At 47.1% G+C, this 25,721-nt stretch overlaps 2 protein-coding genes across 8 annotated transcripts in view; one reads left to right on the top strand and one right to left on the bottom strand.

Annotated features, from left to right (window-relative positions):
• Window positions 1–25,721, bottom strand: part of Xrcc6 (X-ray repair complementing defective repair in Chinese hamster cells 6) — a 52,253-nt gene that overhangs the window by 23,606 nt on the left and 2,926 nt on the right. The window contains exons 2-3 of one of the 5 annotated variants that reach the window (XM_011245456.3): window positions 1,626–1,696; window positions 901–1,247 (exon numbers count right to left, since the gene is read on the bottom strand). The gene's annotated coding sequence lies outside the window, so the exon portion shown is untranslated. Of the gene's footprint in view, window positions 1–4; window positions 299–900; window positions 1,248–1,625; window positions 1,697–25,721 lie in introns of those variants that run through there. The other 4 variants (XR_383982.3, XM_006520442.4, XM_006520445.2 and 1 more) reach the window with 4 other exon arrangements.
• Window positions 222–23,957, top strand: Desi1 (desumoylating isopeptidase 1). Of its 3 annotated transcripts, none has more exons than XR_384015.4 (6): window positions 222–602; window positions 12,701–12,722; window positions 13,870–13,939; window positions 16,866–16,975; window positions 18,181–18,370; window positions 21,635–23,957. XR_384015.4 is itself a non-coding variant. In NM_134095.3 (6 exons), the coding sequence occupies exons 1-6, from the start codon at window positions 515–517 to the stop codon at window positions 21,726–21,728; spliced, it is 507 nt and encodes a 168-aa protein (NP_598856.1). In that variant the 5' UTR covers window positions 260–514; the 3' UTR covers window positions 21,729–23,957. The 3 variants fall into 3 exon arrangements, 2 of the variants coding, with proteins under 2 accessions (NP_598856.1, NP_001343470.1); NM_134095.3 differs by having other exon boundaries at window positions 260–602; window positions 18,248–18,370; NM_001356541.1 differs by lacking the exon at window positions 13,870–13,939 and having other exon boundaries at window positions 260–602.

The following is a 25,721-nucleotide window of genomic DNA, read 5'->3' as shown; positions in this document are numbered from 1 at the left end:
CTACCTTAACCGCAGGCGGGCAAGCCACTGGGACAGCAGAAGGTGGGCACCACGTCCACGCGGGCTCCTTGTCTCTCGCCCAATCAGCGACGTTGCGTCATCACGCACAACACGCCCTTCGACCCTTCAAGCGGGCACGCCCACTCGCATTTCCCGCTTCCACCCCCTGTTCCCTAAACTGGAACGCTTGCGGCCAGAGAAAGCCCCGCCCCTCGCTTGAAGCTCCGCCCCCGAAACCCGTCAGCACCGAACGCACATGCGTGAAAGTGCGTCCCCGCCCCTGCCCCCTGTTCCGTGCGGAGTCTCTGGGATCTCTCTCTCTGTCACCTCACAGTAGTCGTTGCCGGTCGCGGGTGTCCGGGCGCGAGCAGCGCAGGGCCGCCTCTCCCCCGCCCTCAGGCCGGGCCCCGGCTCGGTCCCCCGCTCCCTCTTCTCCCCACCCCGGTCGGGTACCGGAAGGTCCAAGCCGCTGCCGGGTGCCCGAGGGCCATCGTGGCCGCCGCCACGGGTCCTGATGGAGCCGCCAAATCTCTATCCGGTGAAGCTCTACGTGTACGACCTGTCCAAGGGCCTGGCCCGCCGGCTCAGCCCCATCATGCTGGGTGAGGGGACCGGGGTCAGTGGGAAGAAGGCAGGTGGCCGCTGGAAGCGATCCACCGAGGGGGGTGGGGGAAGACGGGCCCATGGGTGGTAGGAAAGATCCACTAGGGCAAGGACAGTGAGGTGGGATTCCCTGAACCCCTGTCCAGCTTCATGATCTAAGCCAAGGAGACACACGCTCCGGCTGAGAGCAAGCTCCTCTTCAGCTAGAGACTGGGGCTAGCCGACTGATCTTGGTGGATTCCCCAAGAAGCCAGGGAACCCTGCTTCTTTAGCTCAAAGTAGAGAAAGTGAGGATACCTCCAGCTCGTGTCCCTGGTGGTGGAAGCAACACTGCAGACGAGATCCTCTGGTGTCCCTCGGAGCGACTGCCCTCCGCGCCAAAAGGAAATTCCCTCTGCAGTCCTTGGAGTGGATGGGAAGAGAGCGCTAGAGCGGTGGAAGGCTTGAGCCCTTGCCGGCTCCAGGTTAGGTCAAGTCAGGTCACCCTGAGCCAGATCTTGGAACTAATTACGTTCTGTCCGACGATGCAATTTTCGCTCAACAGTTAATTGCTTTTGACCAGATGGTAAGAAAGCAGTTCTGGGGGAGGACCGGATGCTGTATCGGTGAGGATATCGGTTGTGCTCAGTTCAAATGGTTTCATGCTGAGAGAGAAAAAGAGCCCTTCAGTGTAGGTCCAACTTCACTTCAAGTCAAATACCAAAATGTCTGTCATATAGGATTTGTCAGGCTTGTCATTTCAGGTAATGGTGGACAGGAATGGATTTCAGGGATTGAAACTGACATAGTTTTGCATCATTCAATAAATAGCTATAGTGTTTCCTGGAGACATTGGAGGAAGGCCTATTTCTTAAGGAACACAAGGGGCAGGGATCAAGGAAGCAAGGCAAGTTTTGAGGACATCCATTTGTGATGTGTCACTGAGTTGAACTTACTAATCCTTTAACCCTGGGGCAGCGAGTGGTTTCTAAATGTGGTTTCCCATCAGAATCATCTAGGATGTTCGTTAAAAACACAAATACCTGACTGAGGCTGTTGCTCACTCACTGGTAGAGTTCCTGCTTGGCATGCTCCAAGCCCTGGGGTTTGATCTCTAACATGGAAACAAAAAACAAGTGCATTCATTTCCAACATACATTGTCAGATGGGATGGGGTGGGGGGAGCTGAAAAAACTGTATTAGAACCAACTGGGTGAAACACTCCGATGATCCTAGTACTAAGGAGGCTGAGGCAAGAGGGCTGTGGGTTCAAGACCAACAAGCTGGGCTACACACACACCTGAGGGAATAAAAGAAGAAGAAAGGAAGTGAAGAGAGAGAGAAAAAGCTCAGGTCAAAACGGTTCCTCTACCAAAGAAACTGGTAGCAGACAGAGTGGAAGGAAACTTTGCCCTAAACTACTTTGTACTAAATGTGTGCACATTTTGTGAGTCTTACATGTGCGAATTGTGGAACCATGCTTCACAGATACTAAGCCAGAGTCTTTGGAAATATGTTATTTTTAATGAGTGTTTTGGATCATTCTTTATGTAGCCAGCCCATTATCCTTAGAGAGAGATTTGGACCTAAGTCATGGGTTGTTGGCGGGGGTTAGGGTCCGGTCATGACTCGGTGGTAGAGGCCTTGCTTAACAAGGCCCGAGCTCAGTCTCCCGCACACCTGAGAAGAAAGGAAGGCAAATCTGAAAGCAAAACCTGCAAGCATTCTTCTTGTTGTTTGTTTGGGGAACGTTTGAGCCATTGGTAGATTATATCAGTCAGGTTCCAGCTAAGTTCCTTGGAATGCAGCCATGTCTTCAGTTTTATCACAGAGAGGCATCGTTTGTTTCCTTGACCCATAAAGCGCCCTCCAGACTGATTTTTTTTTTCAAAAAGGTATTTTTTATTATTATACATAAGTACACTGTAGCTGTCTTCAGAAGCACCAGAAGAGGTCGTCAGATCTCATTATGGGTGGTTATGTGCTACCATGTGGTTGCTGGGATTTGAACTCAGGACCTTCAGAAGAACAGTCAGTGCCACCTTGCTACCCCACCCCCAGGCTGATTTTTATATTGGTCCTAAAACCTAATAATTATGTTTTTAGCTGAAAGAGACACTAGATATTGTTGTTTCATTAAACAAATAAGTGCTTAGGCAAGTGCTGATGTTTAGTGTGTTAATGTTTAACAAAGCTGGGTAGACTGGGAAAAGATGTTTGCAGACATGGAGCTAGCTAGTGTAGGAAATTGTGTGTGTGTGTGTGTGTGTGTGTGTGTGTGTAAAATAACAAACGTGATCTGTGTTGAATGCAAGGTAGGAAATAATATGAGAGACTCATTTTGAGTTTCAGAAGCTGTGGCTTTTAGGCTGGAAATACAGGATGAGGAAGAAGCAGCCCTCCATAAGAGTGATGAGGGAGTTAGTGTTGTAGATAAAAGGGTTGACCAGCCAAGATCTGGAGCCGGAAAGCCTGGCTGTTGGGGCTGAAATTTGCCTATGTGCAGGGTGGTAGTAAAGAAAGAAGTAAGGCAGGCAGGTGATGTATTAGACTCGCCACCCTAGCGTTTGGGCCTTGAACCCAGGTGCTTCGAGTACTCTAGGCAAGCAGTCTACCGCTGAGCTCCATGGCTAGCCCCTCTGTCCCTTTAAATAGATGTGATGGCTCCAAAAGGCACCAGCCAAACACGAAACTTCACGAATTTGGCCTATCAGAGATCACAGCCTCACCTACAAACTTAATTCTCCTTTTTCCTGTAGTGTTTTTATTCACTTTGTAAAACAAAGAGTTAGGGAAAGTCATAGTCATTACTTTGTAAAGCTAAAGATACATATGAGTGCGCACACGCACACGCGCACGCGCGCGCTAAAGTATTAAAACCAAAGAAAGTAGAAAATAGGCATCGCCTTTCTGTTCTTCCCTTTCACCACTGACCTTAAAGTTGCTCTAATTCAGTTAGTTTCCATATAGTGATTTCTCATTCCTAAATGTATTTGACTGTTTATTTGTTCATTTGTTTTTCAAGATGGTTTCTCTGTGTAGCCCTGGCTGTCCTGGACTTGCTTTGTAGAGCAGGTTAGCATTGAGCTCACAGAGATCCACGTGCCCCTGCCTTTCCAGTACTGACATTAAAAGGTGTGCACCATCACACCACCTATATTTGAACTTTTTCAAAAATTAATCTGTATGGGCCAGCAAGACAGCTCATCGTGGGACACTTGTCACCAAGCCTGACAACTAAATCTGATTCCAAGAACCTAAGGAGAAAATTGACTCCCAAAAGTTGTCTTCCCACCATCCCATGTGCAAAGTGAGTGCACAAATGTACACGCACATACACACATACACACACACACACACACACACACAGAGTAAATATGATTAATGTGTTTACTTATTTTTGTAAGGATTTCTAGAAGTATATAACATAATAATTGAGTACTTGTCACAAGCCAGCCACCCAACCCCCTTTTCCTGAGTTGCATCCACTAGAATCCTTACCACACCCATGTGAAATAGGTCGCCTGATCTGCCCCAAGTCACACCGCACACAGGTTGCAGAGCTGGGTTATGGACACAGAACTTATTTCACCATCTCTTTGCTAATACCAACAGTCCAAGATAATGTGTTCCCTTGTGACTAAAGTAGGGTCCTTGTCCTTAGACAGACGTCTCAAGGTTTACTGGAAAAGCCCTGGGCCAGATGGTCTGAGCTACTTTTCTAGCACAGTGACCATCCCCCGTCACCCTGCTTTTCCCAAAGCGAATTCCTGTTCCTTTACTCATGTACATTCCCCTATGTAAGATCTTAACCACGGGGCTGGAGAGATGGCTGTGTTTTTGCAGAGTACCTGCCCTCAGCACCCACATCAGCAAACTCAAGTGCCTGTAACTTCAGCTCCAGGGGACACGACACCCCTCTGACCTCCCCGGGTGCACACTTGTACACATGGGCAAATAATAATAAAGTTACTTTTTAAGATAATAACTTAAGGGCTGGTGAGATGGCTCAGTGGGTAAGAGCACCCGACTGCTCTTCCAAAGGTCTGAAGTTCAAATCCCAGCAACCACATGGTGGCTCACAACCATCTGTAACAAGATCTGACACCCTCTTCTGGAGTGTCTGAAGACAGCTACAGTGTACTTACATATAATAAATAAATCTTTAAAAAAAAAAAAAAGATAATAACTTAAAAATCTTATCCAATTCTGCTAGGGTTCATGATTGACTTAAATAACACAGATTTCACCAAATTATCCTGTCACGATGATGGTGATAATGATGATGGGGTGATGGTTTAGTTTTACTTGTGTGTGCCTGTATGCTACCTGTGAGAGCATACTATAGCAATAAATAACATTTTAACAAACAGCAAACACATTTCAGGTCTGGGGAGATAGTTTAGTGGACATGAGAATCTGAGTTTGAGTGTATGCAATGTCTGCTGGTGCCCATGGAGGCCAGAAGAGGGCACTGGGCTAGAGTTACAGTCAGTTGTTAACCACAGAACATGGGCTCGGAACCAGACTTGGGTCCTTTAAACTCCTAACCACTGAGCCATCCCTCCAGCCCCATCCTGTCCTATTTTGAGGACATGTGCCTCCCACGACACTCTGTTGTGCAGTACCTCACCAGCCACGATTGCTCTTAGCATTCTAATCGCGTGGACAGCCTAATTGCACCTTTTCCCCCATGTCACTGTGTGGCTAATATAATTAGCTATTAAAACTGTCCTTCAGCTCTTCCTCTTAATAATTTTAGCTGCTCTTTAAACTTCGTGGCCTCTTTTCGTGAAAAGGCGTGTAGAGGTAAAAGCGGAGGCTTGGGAGGAGTGAGGGAAAGATGGGGCTCATGACGCAGCTCTCGATGCTTCTACCTCCTGTCCTGTGGCCTCGGGGCCTCAGGCTTGCAGGACAAGCACCTTTCCCACCGAGCCATCGCCCCAGCCCTGAACTAGGCTAACTCGGGTTTCGTGTTTCGTTTCTGACTTGAGGTTTTCTATGCATGTGTAATGGTTATTTTCCCCTAGAAGCACATCCCATTGTTCTCAGGATAAAGTTTTTGGGAAACTGTGGGAGAGTGCTTGCCTCGCTTTTGTGAGGCCCTGGGTTTGGGAAAAAAGAATCCCCACATCTGTGTACATATTGACAGAATGCAATCTAGTGAATATTTGGGTCTTTATACTTAGCTCTTACAACAGTAGCACCAGGGACTCTACTCTTAGGTGTTAATTTCTTTTTTTTTTTTAAGATTTATTTATTGTTTATTTTATATGTAAGTACATTGTAGCTGTCTTCAGACACACCGGGAGAGGGAGTCAGATGTCATTAAGGGTGGTTGTAAGCCACCATGTGGTTGCTGGGATTTGAACTCAGAACCTTTGGAAGAGCAGTCAGTGCTCTTAACCGCCGAGCCATCTCTCCAGCCCGGTGTTAATTTCTTAAAAAGTAATGTGTATGTATGTATAAAATTAGATAACCATATAAAAGAGTTGCATACCAAGATAAAAGCAGCAGCTTACTTGAGCCTTTCCAGCAGGAGGCTGGAGCTTCTGGAGGCAGAGAACCTCGCTCCTCAGAGCACCCCCAGGATAGTCGAGAGCCAGTGCTCCTTAAGGGGTGTGAGCACCCATGGGTGATGCGGGGCTGGAACCAGGCCCTCACCACACTATACCCTCCTTCCCAGTATTGATCATAGGAATGACTCAGACTTGCAAATTAAATAGAATTTATTCAAATCTGAGAGAGGGTGTTTTTTATATGTTTTATGTAATCTATTGTTCTTTGTTTTCGTTTTTATTGTTCATTGTGTGCTCAACTGTCTGATATCCACTGAAGAAATGGAGGAATAGTAACCCTGCATCTTTCTGCAAAATGTAAATGAATGTGGCTTGCAGGGCTCTGAGAACTCCTGCTTAATGTCTGTAGCCTCATCTTGCCCCCTCGTGTTTAACACAGCACTCTTTTTGTTTGTTTGTTTGTTTGTTTGTTTGTTTGTTTTTCGAGACAGGGTTTCTCTGTGTAGCCCTAGCTGTCCTGGAACTGACTTTGTAGACCAGGCTGGCCTCAAACTCAGAAATCCGCCTGCCTCTGCCTCCCAAGTACTGGGATTAAAGGCATGTGCCACCATGCCTGGCTTAACACAGCACTCTTGACACCAGGTTTACTACATTAGATTCTACAACAAAACCCACTTTTATTATTTAAAAGAAGCAGCAGCCCTGTTCAAATTAGAGTTACTATTGCCATGACCAAGGCAGCTTGGGGAGAAAAGGATTTATTTGGCTTACATATCCATTGAGGAAAGCCAAGGCAGGAACTCAGACTAAGCAGGAACCTGGAGGAGGAGCTGATGTAAGGACATAAAGGGGCTGCTACTGGCTTACCCCACTTGACTTGCTCAGCCTGCTTTCTTATGGAACCCAGGACCACCAGTCCAGGGATGGCCCCACCCACAATGGCCTGTGCCCTTTCCCATCAATCACTAATTAAGAAAGTACCTTACAGGTTTTCCGACAACCAGATCTTATGTAGGCATTTTCTCAATCGAGGCTCCAGTGATTCTAGCTTGCGTCAAGTTGACATAAAACTAGCCAGCACAAGCACCATTAGGGCTTTCCTCTTGCAGAGCCTCAGAGGGGGAAAGGCTGCCTGGTATCCCAGCAGCACAAAGTGCCTTCAGGTCTCTCTTCACAGCCTGTGGGCCCTATTACCACCCCAGGAACTTTCTCTGTCCAGTTCTTGCCCTGCCTAACTTCTGCCCATCCTTGATATCTCAGTTCTGATGTCAGTTCTCCTACAGACCTTTTCCTAAACCCTGCCTCCAGGTCTTGCTCACATGCCCCTCTTCTGTACTAATACCATCCTGTATCCTCCTGGAAGTGTTTATTATCCTGTTTGTAATTGCACTTTTTCTAGTGTGGATGCAGGTGTGTCTGTGGGAGGTTTTGTGCACTGTGTGCATGCTTCAGAGGCTAGAAAGGGGCATTAGAACTGGAGTGACAAGTGGTTGTGAGCCACCACGTGGGTGCTCTGGAAAAGCAGCCAGCGCCCTTAACCACTGAGCTATCTCTTCAGCCCCTAAGGTTTTGCTGCTGCTGCTGCTGCTGCTGCTGCTGCTGCTGCTGCTGTTGCTGTTGCTGTTGTTGTTGTTGTTGTTGTTGTTGTTGTTGTTGTTGTTGTTGTCTGAGGCAGAGTTTTATGGGTTTGGGCTGGTTTTCAGCCTCTGTCTGTTGGTGCAGAGACTATAGGTATGTGCCACCATCCTCTTATTCTTGTTTGTGTTCCTCCACCATCCCACTACAAAATCTCACTCTGTACCTCAGGCTGGTCCACAGCAATTCTCCTGCCTCAACCCTCCATGTACTAGGATTACAAACAAGTATTACCACATCTGACTATAGTTATTTTTACACTAGGGAAAAAAACAATCCTGTACTGACTCTAAAGAATACTGCATGCTTAAATATTTTTAAGCCTGCCTTTAAATTGTTTTTATGACTTTGTGCTTGGGTTAGAATTCAGTTTCTTGTGCATGGTCTAAGGCAAACACTCTACCGCTGAGCTTCACTCCCAGCTTCTTCATGGTTTCTGGCACCTCTTCTCTCCCCACAGACAATAAGGGGAAGGCCTTCTGCTGGTGGGCATCTTATACTATTGACTGCAGAGGGCTACGTACATTACACAAATGCTGCTTCTACTTTTCCCAGAGAATAAACAGATGCTTCCAGGTAACACTTAAGCCTCGCTTACTGTTGGTGAAGTGCCAGTTACACTACTTTGCTGCTAGGGGAGGGTTGTGTGGAGTGAACCAGGGCCGTACTTGATCTATACCAAAGAACTAATGTGTTTCTTCTCCCTGCCAAAGGGAGACCAAATGCCACCTGCAAAGAGGTGTCTCTGGAGTCCCATCACTGCCAACCACTTATTTCTTAGTAACAGGCGTTAGTATAGCGTACCAGAGCTGATGGAGCCTGTGTGTTTATCCAGCTCTGTGGATAAGGAGCAGGCAGGTGCTCACTCCAAGACTTTTATGTGCCTCGTAACTCTGTGCAACGAAGGCGGATAGTAGCATACCTTGTCCTGCACTTCCATAATAGAGCTGATATCCACACCTCCTGCTTGTTTTCTGTATCCATAATCCATAGACCTCAGAATGAATGCATTGGGTGTGCCAATAGGTTTAGAGACACACTGCCATATGACTACCCACTCTCCCTCCATCTTGCTGACTAAATCCCAGTAGGAAATAATCCGCTCTATGCTGTGCTAATATCCATTGGGTCTAATTCATGTCCCCAAATGGCTTTGTGCCCTACTTTCATAGCTCCTATTACCACCCCCACCTCATCTCTTGCCATCCTAATCTTGCACCCAAAATTAAGATGCAGTTAAGCCTGCCCTCCCATGCCTTTCATCTTGCCAAGGCCATAGTCTTACTCCTTACCTCCCCAAGAGGAGGCTCCAACACAGCAAACTTCACATCTCTACCTGGGCATCTCCAGTGAACCCATCTTCACATCTTGCCTTGTCTTTTTATACTAGACAAAATACAGGTCTTCATCATCTTCATAAAATGATAATAAATGTGATCTATTTAACATTTAAAATATGTGAGAATGGGCCCAGGATGTGGCTCCATTGGCAGAGTGCTTATCTAGTGTGCACAAACCCCACACTAATCTAGTGGGCTTGATCCCTAGCATCATCTAAACCAAGCATGGTGATAGATGTCTTTAATCCCAACAGGTGGAAGTGAGAGGCAAGAAGATCTGAATTCAAGGTCAGCCTTTGCTGCGTAGTAAGTTAGAGGCCAGCCTAGAATGCATGACCTTTTCTCAGAAAAGGAAAAAAAAAAAAGATCTAGACCTTTGAGTATAGTTCAGTGATAGAGTACCCGCTTAGCATGTACAAGTCTCTGCTCATACCCCAGTACAAATGAAAATGTTTAGATGTAAAGGGTGAACGGGCATGGCGGCGCAGCCTTTAATCCCAGCACATAGGAGGCAGAGGCAGGCAGAGTTCTGTGAGTTCCAGGACAGCCGGGGCCACATAGAAACACTCTGTCTTTAAAAGAGAAACAGAGGGCCTGGTGAGATGGCTCAGTAGGTAAGAGCACCCGACTGCTCTTCCAGAGGTCCTGAGTTCAAATCCCAGAAACCACATGGTGGCTCACAACCATCCGTAACAAGATCTGACTCCCTCTTCTGGTGTGTCTGAAGACAGCTACAGTCTACTTACATATAATCAATCAATAAATCTTTAAAAAGAGAGAGAGAGAAACAGAGAGGTATATAACACAGGAAGTACAAGCATGCTGCTCTCCTTCCATGCAACACTGAGCAAGACCTAGAACAGATGAGGGTGACACTTAGCAATTTGTGAACCTTGGAATTGACTGCTCCGGTGAGTGGGTGAGGTCACCTGTGTTCCTACCTCCTTCATTGCCTTGCTCATCCTTCTGTGTGCTGTGTGTATTGTCTCCTTGCCTGTCTGTCTTCATGTTATGTGTGAATTGTCTCCTTGCCTGTCCTTCTGTGTGCTGTGTGTATTGTCTCCTTGCCTGTCTGTCTTCATGTTATGTGTGAATTGTCTCCTTGCCTGTCCTGTGTGCTGTGTGTATTGTCTCTTTGCCTGTCCTGTGTGTTGTGTGTGAATTGTCTCCTTGTCTCCTTCTGTGTGCTGTGTGTATATTATCTGCTGTAGGGTTAACCTTGACCTCTAATCTGCTCTTTAACTCTTCTCTCCAATTCATCCTCTCTCACAGCATTTTACAGCCCAGGCTGGCCTCAAAGTCACTATGTAGATGAGGATGGCTTTGAACTTTTGATCTTCCTGCCTCTGCCCTCCAAATGCTGGATTATAAGCATGGGGCCACTACACTATACCCCTATTACCACACATCTTTTTTCTTCTTCTTTTTTATTTTATTTATTCGTTCATTTATTTATTTATTTATTTTGGTTTTTCAAGACAGTGTTTCTCTGTGTAGCTCTGGCTGTCCTGGAACTCACTTTGTAGACCAGGCTGGCCTGGAACTCAGAAATCCGCCTACCTCTGCCTCTGCCTCCCGAGTGCTGGGACTAAAGGCGTGCGCCACCACCGCCCAGCCTTTTTTTCTTCTGTAAGTTTAGTGTGCATGTAAGTACTATGCATGCATGTGAAGGGTCAGAAGACAACTTTCAGGAGTTGGTTCTTCTACCATATGGGACCCAAGAATTGAGTCCGGGTCATCATCAGGCATGTGTCTGTCACCTGCTTTTACCTACTGAGTCATATTGCTGACCCTTACCACAGCATCTTTTTTTAAATGTATGTTTACTTATATGTAAGTGGTACATCTGTGTTGTGGGTATGTACAGGTGCTTAGAGACCAGAAAAGGGCATTTGGTCCCCTTGAGCTAGAGTAACAGGTGATTCTGAGCCCACCCCACTCCACCCACCCCCGTGTCAGTGCTGGGAAACAAAATTCCTCTGGAAGAGCAGCAAGTGCCAAGTGTGGTACACACTTATAACCCCAGCATTGGAGAAGTGGAGCCAGAAAGATTCCTGGGGCTTTCTGACTAGCCAGCCTATCTGAATCAGGGATGCCAGGCTCAGTACGATATGTGGTGCCAAAAACAAGAGGGAGGATGATTCAGAAAGATACCTAATGTCAACCTCTGGCCTCCACACATGCACACACATGTGGAAGTGTAGGTTAGGTGGTACATGGAGAATCTGAGCTAGGAGGATTGCTTTGTGTTAAGGCCAGCCTGAGCTATACAGGGCGCAGAATGTAATGATGTGGCTCCGTGCTAGAGTGCTTGCTTGCCAGCATGCACAGGGCCCTAGGCTTGATCTCCAGCATTACAGTCTGGTAAAATAGAATGCTAGTCATTTGTTTGAGCCAAAAGGCAGCTCAGTGGGTAGAGGTAACTGGTGGCAAGCTTGGTAACCTGAATTTGATGTCCAGAGCTTATGGTGAAAGCAGAGAATTGGCTCCTGCAAACTGTCCTCTGACCTCCATATGTACACCGTGGAATTGTACATATTTGTACAATTTGTAAGGGCTGGAGAGAGGTTTATTGTTTAGAACTGATTATTCTTCCAAAGTACCCAAGTTCAATTCCCAGCACCCACATGGCAGCTCACAACTGTCTGTAATTCCAGTTCCAGGGGATCTGATGCCCTCATACAGGCATATGTGCAGGTAGAACACCAATGTACATAAAAAATAATTTTTAAAATTTTATTGTTTTTAAAAAGTGGGTCTGACTAGAGTACTCTCCTACCAAGGCCAGGCCACCCTGCCTGCCCCAGGCCTGCTGGCTGCTCGTTGTTCGTCAGCACGCCTGCCCTCTGCCCTGCAGAACCGCAGTCTTCACGCTTTTGAGCAGACTCTTCTCTCTGGCAGATACGCCCAGCTTTGCCCCTGCACGCTCCTTCATTGGTTGAATTCAGGCTCATGAAGGTAGTTCTTTATCTTTATTAACATAGCACCCTGTCTTTACCATTGTTCCAGTGCTTATCAGCACAGTGTTTTAGTTAATTATTTATGTGTGTCTCTTTCCACTTGACTTTGAGCTTCTGAAGGTAGGATAGCCTGTGTTTGCATTTTGACACCTAACGTTGCTGGTAGGTAAAGGAATAGATAGGCAGTGGGGGAGCACATGGTTAGCCATGTTTATATACCCGGATCCATTCCCCTGGCACCAAATACGCATGCATTGCCTTTGGAAAAGGCAGAGCATTTAGCTTGGCTCCATTCTTTCTGAAGAATTGCACCTTAGTGAAGAAGTGGGGACCATCTTCCAGATTTACTCTGGGTTTGCTGTAGATGACACAGAGAGGTTGAAAAGGCAGCGTTGACTTAGCCCCCGATGGGAAGCAAGAACAGACAAGCAGGACAGTGTGTTCGTGTTGCTCTCTGATGAAGCAGAGTGGCTTCTGAGCTTCCTGACCACAGTGTCACCCCGAGGACTGACTGCCTGGCTGCCATAGAGGAGAGCTGAATTCTAGAAAGTCTTCCAGGAGGTTTTCACAGTTGCCTCCTGGTGTGAGTGAGTTCTACATTTACTCAGCCTGAGAAGGCACTCGGTCTTGTCCTGAATGGCTAACTCTCTTCTTTTCTCCACAGGGAAACAACTGGAAGGCATCTGGTAAGTGTGGTGCGCTCCTCATTGACTGCTCTGGGAGCAAAGCCGCTCACTCCCCAGTTCATTGGCTCTGCAGCTCCAGGCTCAATGCCTGGCTCTTTGTTCACAATTTCCCATAGCCTGTTTTTTTTAAGGTTTTTTCTTGGGAGGGGGTGGGGTAGTTAGTTTTCAAGTAGGGTTTCTCTGTGTAGCCCTGACTATCCTGGAACTCAAGTCTGTTAGACCAGGCTAGCCTCAAACTTAAAGAGATCTGCTTGCCTCTGCCTCCTGAGTACTGAATTCTTCTTCTTTTTTTTTTTCTTAAAGAAAGGGTTTTTTTTTGTTGTTTTTATTTTTTAAGATTTATTTGTTTTTATTTATATGAGTACCCTGTAGCTGTCTTCAGACACAGCAGAAGAGGGAATCAGATCCCATTACAGATGGTTGTGAGCCACTATGTGGTTGCTGGGAATCGAACTCAGGACCTCTAGAAGAGCAGCCAGTACTCTTAACTGCTGAGCCATCTCTCCAGCCCCAAATACTGAGTTCTGAATGCTGGGATTAAAGGTATATGCCACTATCGGCACCCCAAGTTTTACTTTTATGTGTATGTATGTATGCCTTTACTCTATATGTGCTTAGTGCTCAGGAGGTCAGAAGAGAATATCAGATCCCCTGATACTCAAGTTACAATCTCTCTAGCCCCAAGGCCATTCTTTTCTACACAGGGAGCTCCGGTCCTGCCAGGGCTTTCTCAGACTCTGAGAAAGAGAGAAAAAAGAAAAGAAGGAAGGACAATGTTTAGAAAAGTGCTTGTCCTGAGCATACATATTCCCTATCACTATTCCCTGAACGGTGGAGCGCAATGGCATTTACATCATGTTAGATATTGTATGTCATCTTTAAAGATACTTAAAAGGTCTATGTGAGTTCCATGTATGGCCTAAATTCCATTTTAGACAAGTGCATCTGTGGCTTTGGTACGAGGGTGGGAACAGTCCTAGATCAGCCAGCCCACACTGAGAATGTCTTGCTCATGTCTTCATCTGACTAATATAAAATTGTCTACCGTGATGCCTGCCATCTTGGGGCAGATGCTCTCTCTGCAGTATGGTACTTGCTTTTCTTGGAGAGGCTGTAAGTCCCTGGCTCACTGTCCTCTCTGTGGCAGGCACACCTCTATAGTTGTACACAAGGATGAGTTCTTCTTCGGCAGCAGCGGTATTTCCAGCTGTACCCCGGTGAGTGGCTTCCCCTGACCTGCAGATGTGGGAGGGAGGGCTATTGCCTGAGAAGTTCAGCTTCTAGCATGTACCTCTGGCCTGTGGCAGTTCCTCGTGTTAGCATTTAAGCCAGGTATGTTGGTACACTACACATGTCTTGAATCCCAGCACTTGGGAAGCAACAGATGAATCTGTGAGTTGAAGGCTAGCCTGATCTACTCAGAATGTTCCAGAACAGCCAGAGCTACATAATGAAAGACACTTTCTCAAAAAAAAAAAAAAAGAAAGGAAGGAAGGAAGAAAGGAAAGAAAAGAAAAGAAAAGAAAAGAAAAGAAAGGAAAAGAAAGGAAAAGAAAGTGAGAGAAAAAAATAAAAGACTTAAGCTAAGTAGTTTTATAATCCTAGTGGTTGTGGAAAGAGGTAGGAAGATTGGGAGTTCAACTTTCTTGGCTACTTATTGAGTTCAAGGCTAACCTGAGTTACCTGAGATCCTCTCTAAAAAGGAGTACTGCTATGGCTCAGAGGCGGCCGGGCAGGGCGGGGCACTTGTCACCGAGCCTGACTACCAAGCTCACTCTCTAGAACATAGACAGCAGCAGGAGAGAACCTTCCCTTACTAGCTCCTCCTCTGACTGATGCTCATGTTTATGCCCGTCCTCTTCCCACATGACTTTTCTGATTCTAATATCGGTGCCCTTTTCAGAGCATTTCTCTCAGAGCCGCCTCAGGATTGTCGGTTCATTTTAATATCATAAGTAGAAAGTCGTTCTTAATTTTTTCACTGACCACTCTAAAAGTCTTTCATTAAGCCACGTCACTTCTTTTTTTGTCCACTTTTTGAAATTAAAAGGTCTCATGGTTGAGGCTGGTCTCAAAGCCACTGTGCAGCTGAAGAGAACCTGGAGCCTCCTGATGCCCATTGTCTTTACCTCCCAGGTTCTAGGGTCACAGATGTGTTTGCACCCCCAAAAGCCTGGTCAGTTCTTAAGTCAATCAGTCTGTCTCTCTTCATCTCTTCCCATTTTCCAAGAGCTTTCACTGCAGTCCTGAGCACTTCCTGTCTGGACCGGACCTATGAAACTAGCCTGTTCTTCCTCTGTCTTCCATGTTGAAGACAGAATTTTTTTTAGGATGTAATCTCTTGAGATCCTCTTGCCTCTGACTCCCAATTAAAGATACCGCACCACCGCACTACATTCAACTCACCATGTAGCCATGGGTGACTGTGAACTTCTGATCGTCCCCTCTTCATCACCATAGTGCTGGGACTATGTAGCCCTGGCTATCCTAAAACTCTAGTAGACCAGGCTGGCCTTGAACTCACAAAGATCCACCAGCCTCTGTCTCCTGAGTGCTGGGACTAGTGTACCACTGTTCCCTACATGATGAGTTTTAGATGCTTGGTTTTTTGTTGTTGTTTTGTTTTGTTTTGTTTTGTTTTTAGGGAATTTCAGTTTTCACAGTGCCCCCAGCTTAGCCAGAAGGTTCAGCAAAGGCCTCCCATGACCCCTCTGATCTTGTCTCTGGATCCCTCTTTAGCCATCCTCTTCAGGTTGTATCTTCTGACCTCTGCCCTTTTCCTGCTTGGCCATTTAATCCAAGACTCCAGCCTCAGGATAGCTCTCTGATCCATCAACTGAATGTGCCTCTCTGTCCTTCAGGTCTGAGTGTGTGTCAGTTCTCTCAGACAGATCTCAGCCTGGCCCTGCCCTGCCACAGGGACCAACAAATGGCATTCTGTGTTTTTTCCAGCATGGCCCTTATCTCTGCTTGTCATGATCCACAGGAGTATACAATTTTTACCTACCTTCCCTAATAAACTTAAGTTTCATGAGGACAGAAATCTTGTGTTTTGTATACATTGTACTCCCATTGTCCAGCTTAGACGTAGCGTATAAGTTCTCTACGTATTTGTCATGTGGGTGAACAACAGGAGTTGCAATAGTGCCCTCTTGTTCTTTGGAACATTAGATAATTTTCCTCTGGCTGTCACAGTTATCATAATTACTGCTCCTGCTCACCAGGCCTTCCCCAATTCTGAGAGCAATGTCAGCCTCAAGGAAAGTGCTCAGGGCTGTCAGTCCATGGCTTTCCCAGGTCTGCCCTCCTTGATGGCCAATTGCTTGCCCTTTGGCTCCTGTTCCCACTGCTTTGCTCTCCTGTCACAGCCCAGCTGCCATGTTCTGCCCTTGTGGTCATCTACTGGGGACAAAGGGAGACCAAAGGTTCCAGATTTCTCTCTTTTTGTTGTTTGTATTTTTCGAGACAGGGTTTCTCTGTGTAGCCCTGGCTGTCATAGAGCTTACAATGTAAACAAGGCTGGCCTCAAACTCACAGAGATCAGCCTGCCTCTGCTTCCCGAGTGCTAGGATTAAAGGCCTGCGCCAGCACACTCAGCTAGGTTTCTGTCATTTTAACAAGACAGTGAACACACAGTGCAGGAGACCTGCACTGGATCAGCTTCCAGGCCCCACAAGCAACTGGAAGCCCAAGTTTTCACTCTTACCTTGATACAAACAGGAGATAGCCTCTACCTGTGACAGGAGTGTCCCAGCAGTTAAAGATGAAGCTGATGGGACAGTGTAGTTTTATGAAGGAAGTCACAATAAAATAATTGTTTTCAAGCCTGTCACAGTGGTACATATCTCTAATCCGAACACTTAGGATCTGTGAGTCCGAGGCCAGCCAGGGCTGCACAGTGAAAACTTAACTAAAAATAATTTAACAGATGGGGAATGTAGCCTGCAGTTCACAAGATCCCTCTGCAAACTGTTAAAATGTTAACAAGATGTTGGGGTCTCAGCACTAGAGCACTTGCCTAGCGTGCTTAAGGCCCTGGGTTTCATCCCCTGGACAGCCAAGAAAAAGCAAAAAAGCAAAACAAACAAACAAACAAATGATCAAGATGGTGACTTAGTGATTTTCTTGGGTTGACTCTTTCAGGGAGGGACATTGCTTGGGCCCCCAGACTCTGTGGTTGATGTGGGAAACACAGAAGTCACAGAAGAAATCTTTCTGGAATACCTGTCCTCCCTGGGGGAGTCTCTGTTCCGGTGAGTACGGACAGGGTGGTGGCTGCTTGTGTGCTCCACTAGGCAGCCGAACCCTGGAAGGCAGGGCCAACTTGGCCATCCCTGTCCCTCAGCTCCAGCCAGATCGGTCTCCTCTCATCATGAAGAGAAAGTTACTATGCTATAGAAAGAGCCTGAGTCTCGCCAACAGCCAGCATTGCATCCCAGCATGCTTTCTGCTGAAGCCTCAAAAGAAGCGAGGCTTCTCACTCCTGCTGATTGATTAGAATCAGTGAGTGTGTCTTCCTCCGCCTCAGGCAAGTGTTTTTCCTACTGGAAAACAGGGTTTGTGGTAGGAGAGAGATGAAATACCAACTTGAATTAATAGATCTTGAGATGCTTAAGTCAGGCTGAGGATGCAGTTTTATTTGGCAGAGTACTTTTCCCATCATACACAAAGCTTCGGGTTCAATCCCCCCACACCACAGAAACCTAAACTGATATGTTGGCACATGCTTTTAATCCCAACACTCCAGAAGTGGAGGCAGGAACATTAGAAGTTTGAAGTCATTCCCGCCTACATTTGGAATGAAAGGCCTACCTGCGCTATAGAGACTCTGTCTCAAAAGAAAAAAAAAAGTCAAAGCCTGGTAAGATGACTCATCAGCACAGGTATTTGCCATAGGGTGCAACAGCCAGCCTGAGTGTGAACCCCAAGGCCCACACTATGGAAAGAGAGGACCTGCTCTCAAACATTGTCCCCACACACATACACACAAAATGAATGTTTTAAAAAAAAAAGATCAAGGAGGGGCTTGAGGGATGGCTTAGAGAATAAGGATATTTGTTGAGAGATTCTTAGAGGATAAGGCTTGGGGATCAGTTCCCTGGACTCACATGGAGACACACAACAGCCTATAACTCCAGTAACAGGAGTTACAGTCTTCTGGCCTTCACAGTCTATAGGCACAAACATGGTACACATACATTTATACATGCTCATCTGCATAAAATAAGTAAATATTTTTTTAAAAACTAGATAGCTTTATTAAGTGTTCACCTCTGATCCTAGTCCCGATGTGAGTGTAGATTCTGGAATTATATAGAAACCATGTGTTTCTGCTTCATCTTTCCCTTGTAAGTCACTGCTCAGAGGTCCAGATCTGCAGACAGCAGTCCTTCTGGAGGGTGTGAGAGGACTGGTCATAGTCCTAACATTAGACTCTGCCCACCTTCCCACTCAACAGTCACAGTCACGCCACATAGATGCTGCTGGCCCTCTCATCTGCTCTTCAAACCTCTCTCCATGTACAGAGGAGAAGCCTACAACCTCTTTGAACACAACTGTAACACCTTTAGCAATGAAGTGGCGCAGTTCCTGACTGGGCGAAAGATCCCTTCTTACATCACCGACCTGCCCTCAGAAGTTCTTTCCACGTGAGTGTGACTACTCTGTTTCTACCCCTGCGAACTCTGAAAAAAATCCCCATCTGAGGCAGTCAGGAGATTCAGACCAGCCTCAGCTCCCTAATGGACTTCCTGAGAAGAGCCTGGGCTCTGTGGGACCCTGTCTCAGAAATAAAAGGAAAGACAGGAAACCCTCAAACTTAGTGCCCCTTCCCTAGGGCAACCGAATCCTCACATCCAGTAGGACCTGTCTGGTGGCAGATTCCACCACAGAAGGCCACCATTGTTCCCAACTACCAGTGTGCACTAGTCTGACCTTCGGCCTCCTTGGAGCTGGGTTTTAGTGCCACCACAGAATTTAGAAACCTACTTGACACTAGTTTTGATATTTACATAAAACCCCAGTATCTAATACACAAAGCCACTTCCCAAAAGTGCTTATCTATAGTTTAGGCTTGGGGAGGTGGCAGAATCCAGAGTAACAGGACAACCCAGTTCCAAACTGTGACTTGTCTCAGTCATCCACACCCTGAGCTCTGATGCCCTCAAAAGACCAGATTCTGCGTGTCCTTGAATTCACAGTTCAAGGAAAGCCCTCAACAGAGGTTTCCTCTGCCCCTGATGGGTCCAACCTTGGGAAGGGCCTGTGGGCCATCTCCCAGATGACATCTCAAGAAAGGACACATACTCCCTTTTCTGATTCTATCAAGCTGCCTCTGCTCACTCTAGGAAATGTAACACTCGTAACACCTCTGGCTTCAACTGAATCGGGTGGGGTCCTGACCAACAGGGGTCCTGACAGATAAACGCCTCATTTCAAAACAAAACAAAAAAAACTACGTAGAAAACAGGGCTGCTCAAGAGCTGGGTCTCCTAGGCCTCAGACTGTCTTCTACCTAATAGATGTTCAAAACCCTGCCTCCAGATCTAGGTCATGAGACTCTGAGCACGATGGAGTAGCCAAAGGCTTTTCCTGTTAGTGGGTGGAGTCTCTGAGCTTGTCTGAGTGGGAGTTGATTTAACCCTTGGAGCAGTTTACGAGGAATTTTATTTCCTTGATTTTAGGGGTGATTTAAATACGGCAGTACCAGCTTCGCACAGTGGTGTGCGCGTAGAGTCCTAGCACTTGTGAGGCCGAGGCAAACAGCGTGACAGTGACTTGAGACAGCATCAGTCTGAGCTACACAGTGAGTTTGAGGCTAGGCTAGGCTACATATTCAGTAAGGAAAGGGGGGCTAGGCTACATAGTAAGGAAAAGGGGGTGGGGTACATATTCAGTAAGGAAAGGGGTGCTGGGGTGCGCTGAGCATAAAGCCTGTTCCCAGAGTGTGTCATGAGCCACTATCTTTTGTGGGCACTTACTTTTTAAGACAGGATCTCACTATGTAGCTAGACTAGCCTAGAGCTCATTTCATAGACTATCCTGACCTCAGACGCACAGATATCAGCATGCACAGCCTCCTGAGTGCCGGGATTAGGACCTAAGGCACAGTAATCTTGAACTCTCCAAACTCCATCTTTACAGTGATTTTCAGCTGGTTATTGTTACAGGGACAAACCACGTGCCCTCTAGAAAATGACATCAACACTTGGCAACTTCGCATGACCAGTTACTCTGAATAGAAGAGTATGTTTTCTGGAAGAATCTTTGTTTGTTTGCTTGTTTTTTTGTTTTTGTTTTTTGAGACACGGTTTTTCTGTGTAGTCCTGGCTGTCCTGGAACTCACTCTGTAGACCAGGCTGGCCTCGAACTCAGAAATCCGTCTGCCTCTGCCTCCCAAGTGCTGGGACTAAAGGCGTGCGCCACCACGTCTGGCTACTGGAAGAATCTTAATTTTGAAATATGCCCACTCCCAGCTTATCATCCTGATTCCTTCGGCTTTATGCCTAGCTTCCTCCTCTCTCCTCAGCTTGTATCTTCTTCAAAAGAATTGTTAGAAAGAAGCTGGGTGTTTTGGTACATGCCTGAAATCCCAGCACTTGGGAAGTAGAGACCAGAGGATCAGGAATTCAGGGCCAGCCTCGACTACATGAGACGTGTCTTAAAGCTATCCCTTCATCTAAGGATACAAATACAGCAGTCTGTACAGAAAGCTCTAGTCCCCTCTGGGCGGCCAGCCTGTTCAACGGCAACTCAGCAGGCCTTGCAGGGTCAGTAAGAAGATGGTAGGGCCACACAGAGAAGGGGGCCTGGGAGTAAATCCATAGGGCGAGCTACTTGGAAGATGGTTAGTGAGCTTTCTGCTCCTGGAGCACAAACCTGGGATACTCAGCTCATAAAGAGGAAGACTTTACATTGGCAGTCCATGGTCACCTAACACTGTCACCTTTGAACCTGTGATAAAGAAACTCATCATGGTGGGAGCACATGGTAGAGTAGAGCTGCAAAGAGGAGGAAAAAGGACTAAGTTTCCATTGTTTCCTTCAAGGGCATGTAGTCAGTGACACAACAGGCCCCACCCCTTAAAATGTTTCACAGGCAGAGAACCAGTATTTAACACATGGACCTTGGCTAGGGAACACTTACCAAATCATAACCCTCTTACGAAAACCATCTGAACTGTGGTAGTAGATGCTGATTAGCACGAGGAAACTCACAACAGGCCAAGTAAGAAACTGGGGACCTCAGCCCTAAATGGAACAGGAGCCATTGCAGAAGACGGGATAGAAAGAGTTGAAGAGCCAGAGGCAGTGGACAGCTTACAAGGAAGCAGTGTCTTCTGGGTACAGCAAGGCAACAGAGCATAGGCACGCATAGGAGTTGTGACTGCATGCACCGGACTTGTGCAGACCCAAGCCCAGTGTGGACAGAGGAGTTGGACCTGAAACCCCACCCCTCCTTAAGGAGCTGCTGGGAGAGGAAAGGTCAGTCTTCCCCAGGACTGTCCCTCCTAATAGTGGAAAGAATGTGTGGGCAGCACAGAATGGTCTTGATGGAGGGGAAAGGCAGACACACAAAGGTAGGGAGGTGGGGGGAATCTCTGAAGACTTTGAGAGAGAGGATTAATAGGATCAAAACACATTGTATGAAATACTCAAAGACCTTATATTTGTTATATATACTGTGGTGGTCCGAGCCTTTAATTCCAGCACTTGGAAGGCAGAGAGGTTGGCAGATTTCTGTGAGTTTGAGTCCAGCCTGGTCTACATAACAAGACTGTGTGAAGGTAGACTCTCAAAAGATAAAAGAAAGCCAGTATGGGTGGTCCTGCTGTGACCACCATCAGTGACTCCATTCTATCTGTGGTGCACTCCTCTGTGGACCCCTCCCAGCTCATGTCTGTTTCTCCACAGGCCCTTTGGACAAGCACTTCGGCCCTTCCTGGACTCCATTCAGATCCAGCCTCCAGGAGGGAACTCTGTGGGCAGACCCAATGGCCAAAGCTAACAGGACTGCACGGGACCACCCACCTCGCCAGGGCTTTTCCTTTTTAAACAAAACAAACCCTACCAGATTTCTATTTTATAATTTTACATCAGAGCTAACAGGGACGGCTTTTTAAATTTCCCAGGGAAGGAGTTCTTCAGGCTGCATGTAGGACAATGCTCCTGAGAAAGATCGAATGCCATCCCTTCTAATAGTATTATACTAATTTATTAAGGCTGTCTTGTCTGTGAGTTCACTTTTGACGCTGTTGCCTAAGCGTCCTCCACACTGGAGAGAGAGGGTGCTTGTTTAAAGAGAAAGCAAGAGTCACAGTCTGGGAGAACCCCATCTCGGACCCTCTTTCCAGAGAACACCCACATTCCACCCAGGTTGCCACCCTGTGGGACCCAGGTGAGTTTTATACTGTCCATTCCCCTGGAGCAGTCACCTTCTAGCAGTAACTGAAGCAAAGGACTTGGAGTACATGGGGCAGCTGGAGGCTCCTCACTCAAGCTAAGTGACCTCTTTAACCACAAGTTTACCCTCCTCCCGAGACAAGGCCACTCATCACAGCCCAGCCGGAGCAGCCGCAGCGTCAGGATCAAAGGAGACTGGCAGCAGGTGTGAGGCCAGAGAAAACAGGAGAAAGCCATTCCTCCTCCTCCTCCTATCTGAGTGCCAACCCTCGATGCCCACCCCTAAGCTGCTCTTCCTCAGCGTAGCTTGACCTGTCACCTTTAATAAAGGTCTAGGCTGCAGCAGCAGAGACACAGGCCTTCTGTCTGAGAATTAGTTATTTATAGTCAATAGAGCCAGCCACTCACACCCTTATGGGTTTGTCAGCTAGGGACTAGGGGGACATGATTGTTCTCCCAAAACAAGTCTCTGATGTAGAAAATACCATAATGATGTAGATTCATGGTGGGAAGAAAATTTGGAGTTGTCTCCAGTAGGGACTTTCACATTATCCTTAATACGTCTCCATTGTCATTCTGACCTTATGGGGTGTGGTTGGGGTGTGAGTGGGCGTTTTCTTAATGATATGCTGCTAGGATTTCATGGGCAGCAATAGCCTAGAAGTCTATGATCTAGACTCCAGATTCCAGAGGGACCTTAAGGTTCCCTTCTGTGGTGTCAGTCTTCTACTAGCTAATATGGGAAACTGGATATGGAGAAGGGAGCTCAGAGCAGGCACCTGAGACTCAGCTCCACACCCATGGGGAGCCCCCCACCGTGGCTTCCTGCCACTTCTGAAACTTGAGCCCACTTGTTCCTTTTGGGGTAGGCCTTTCCTCCCTGAAAAGCCCCTATTGGCTCCCTTGCCCCTACCCTGCAGGCTTTGCCACTAGCCATAGCAGTGGCATCATGGAGATCTCTGCCTCAGAGCTGACCTGTTGTCTGACCAGAGAGAGCTATGTCCACCTAGGGTGTCGAGTGGTGTTTGGGAACTTGAAGGTCACAGTCAGAAAGGTCTCAGGACTCAACAGTGTACAGGTGTATGTGGCTGTCACAACGTAGAGTGGAAACCAACAGAGACTGTTTAGTGTTGGTCTCTTTGGCAGAATAGGGCTTAGAAGGTTCAGTGTTTAAAGCTTGGTATCTGGGAAGGCAGAGGTTGCTGGAAGCCATCACTTTTTCCTTTGCCTGGCCCCAGCTGGTAGCATCTCTGCCCAGAGCTCTGTCCTTAGGGTGCTCTCACATGGCCATTCTCTGTTTTTCTCCTCAGCAGTAACCATGGTATTCTGAGACATTTGCCTGAGGATTTTAGTCACTTAATTGCTTGAATTATCTCCTGTCATGTCTAGCAGCCATCCATGCCAACGTCTGTGGCCATGGCTAGCAGAGAGATGGGAAGACTGGACAGTCTCTCTGGTCTCCTTTCCCTATGCAAGTTCCGTTGTCACCAGAATCCCAGGCCAGGAACCCCACATCCCACCTTTACATTTCTCTGTCCCAGTACCTCAGGAGCATACTGTTCATGAGCAGGTGACTCCCCCTGGGCATGTACAAGCAAGCTGAGAGGAAAAGGAGTCACGTGGTTCATGCCACATAGTGGACAGCCCTGTCCATTGGTCAGTTGGTCAAGGGACAAGGGAGGTGGAGGCATGAGACCCTTGTCCGCTCCTAGACTGAAGGGTTTCTTTGAGATTCCTTCATGACTTCCTTGAAGTCAAACTAATGTCTAATACGGAGGTGTTTGCTGCTTTTCATTGGTGTTTTTTCTAATGCAATAAACTCATGTCTGCCTGCTGCTGTGGTAAGTTGCTTGAATCTTGGTAGGACGCAGCCCCTGGCTTCCCCATTTGTTTCCCTCTGAGGTTAACCGTGCTGCCTTTGCTTAGTTGAAAAGCTTGTGGATGAGTGAGGGTGGTAAAGAAAGGTGTGTGGTTTTCACCATTGGTCTGTAAAGATAGAGAGAGGACCCAGCAGGAATACTGCTATACTGGGCAGAAGGCAGGAGGATCACCATTAGGCATGCGTACGTGTTGCCCCATTTTGGCTTGCAACTGGTAATAGAATAGCTTCATATTCTAAGATGGTCCTCCAGGATCATTAGGAACAATAGGAGATGCTGCAAGAATTTTCATCCTGAGGGAGACCAAGCAATGTCTAGACCCCTCCTTATAAGGTCCCAATGACAAACCAAAATTCCATTCTACCAAAGGTTACCCTGGAGATTGAGTTCATTATTAGGCTGCTCCTAGAGCCTTCAGTGTTACAGAAAGGAGTGCAATAGCTCTAAGCAGCCACACCTCCCAGGATGCTTTCCCCTCACAGCATAAACAGGGAGCCCCCTTTTCATCCTTCCCAGACTGCAGACTCTCAAGACTCCAGGGTCACATGCAACGAGAGCGGAATTCCATGCAGCTAACTAGGAAAAGTGAATACTCTGGAGAGCGTCCAGTGGCCCCTCCCCAGCCCTCGTAGGAGGGAGTATAAAGTCAGCAAGCCGCAGCTGATCTCCAGGGATAGTCCTCCTATGAGGGGGGTCTGATTTCATGAAGTAGCAACTGTGTGTGCTGGTTTCCTCCCTGTCCTGAGTAAGCACTGTGGTTGCCAGTCAGTTTTCTGGAGGCTTCCCTGGTATCTCCAGGTGTGCAGCCTAGCCAGCTGTATACAAAATCCAGTAGGCCAAGCCTGTGTTGATTCTTTCCCAACAACAGCTCAAGGGTAGGGATTGGACCCATTACACAAGAGGAAACTAAGGCAGAGAAGCATCCAGGTGGCCACGCCATCTTTGAATCTGGGCCATAGTCTCAGACGTCATCACTGAGGCATGGAGCCTTTCCAGTGTGCTGGTTTCTATAAGGCAGAGTACGGATGGTTTTTGCCTGACATACCTGCTTCCTAAGAACACACTAGGCGGATATTTTTGAGATCCCTACTGATAGCCAGCCACCCAGGCTACCCGCCTTGCAGGGTGTTGCCACTGTAGCCAGTGCTTGGCACAGACTGCATGCTCAGTAAACTTCAGGTTACTAAAGTAAGCCCTCCACAGCCATTGGCTGTGGGTTTCCTTAAATCAGTGCCGTGCACAGGCCAGTCCTGTGCCGAGGTGTAGCACTACCTGCTTCTGGAGGGAAAAAAAAAATGACAGAAAATGTGTTGCCGGGCAGTGGTGTCGCACGCCTTTGATCCCAGCACTTGGCAGGCAGATTTCTGAGTTCGAAGCCAGCCTGGTCTACAAAGTGAGTTCCAGAACAGCCAGGGCTATACAGAGAAACCCTGTCTCGAAAAAAAAAACAAATAAACAAAAACAAACAACAGGTGTTTACACCCTTAGGTTTTGAGACAAATGACGAGCCAAATCTGGGGTAAGTTCATTTGACCTCAGTGTCCCCTTTGAACTCCAGACCCAGGACCCTTCACCCCCTAGCCATTTCCCTGAAAGCCACTGCAGAGCGGAACTGGACTCTGCTCAAGGACAGCACCCAGTAGAGAAGGCAAGGCCTTGTCCAGTTAGGAATCATACTGTGGGACACACCCAGGCGACAGGAGAGCCTTAAATGATAA

Source organism: Mus musculus, chromosome 15, assembly GCF_000001635.26.
Source record: "Mus musculus strain C57BL/6J chromosome 15, GRCm38.p6 C57BL/6J".
Lineage (NCBI taxonomy): Eukaryota > Metazoa > Chordata > Mammalia > Rodentia > Muridae > Mus > Mus musculus.
The sequence above is the reverse complement of the archived record's forward strand: the minus strand, read 5'-3'. Positions and strand labels throughout refer to the sequence as shown.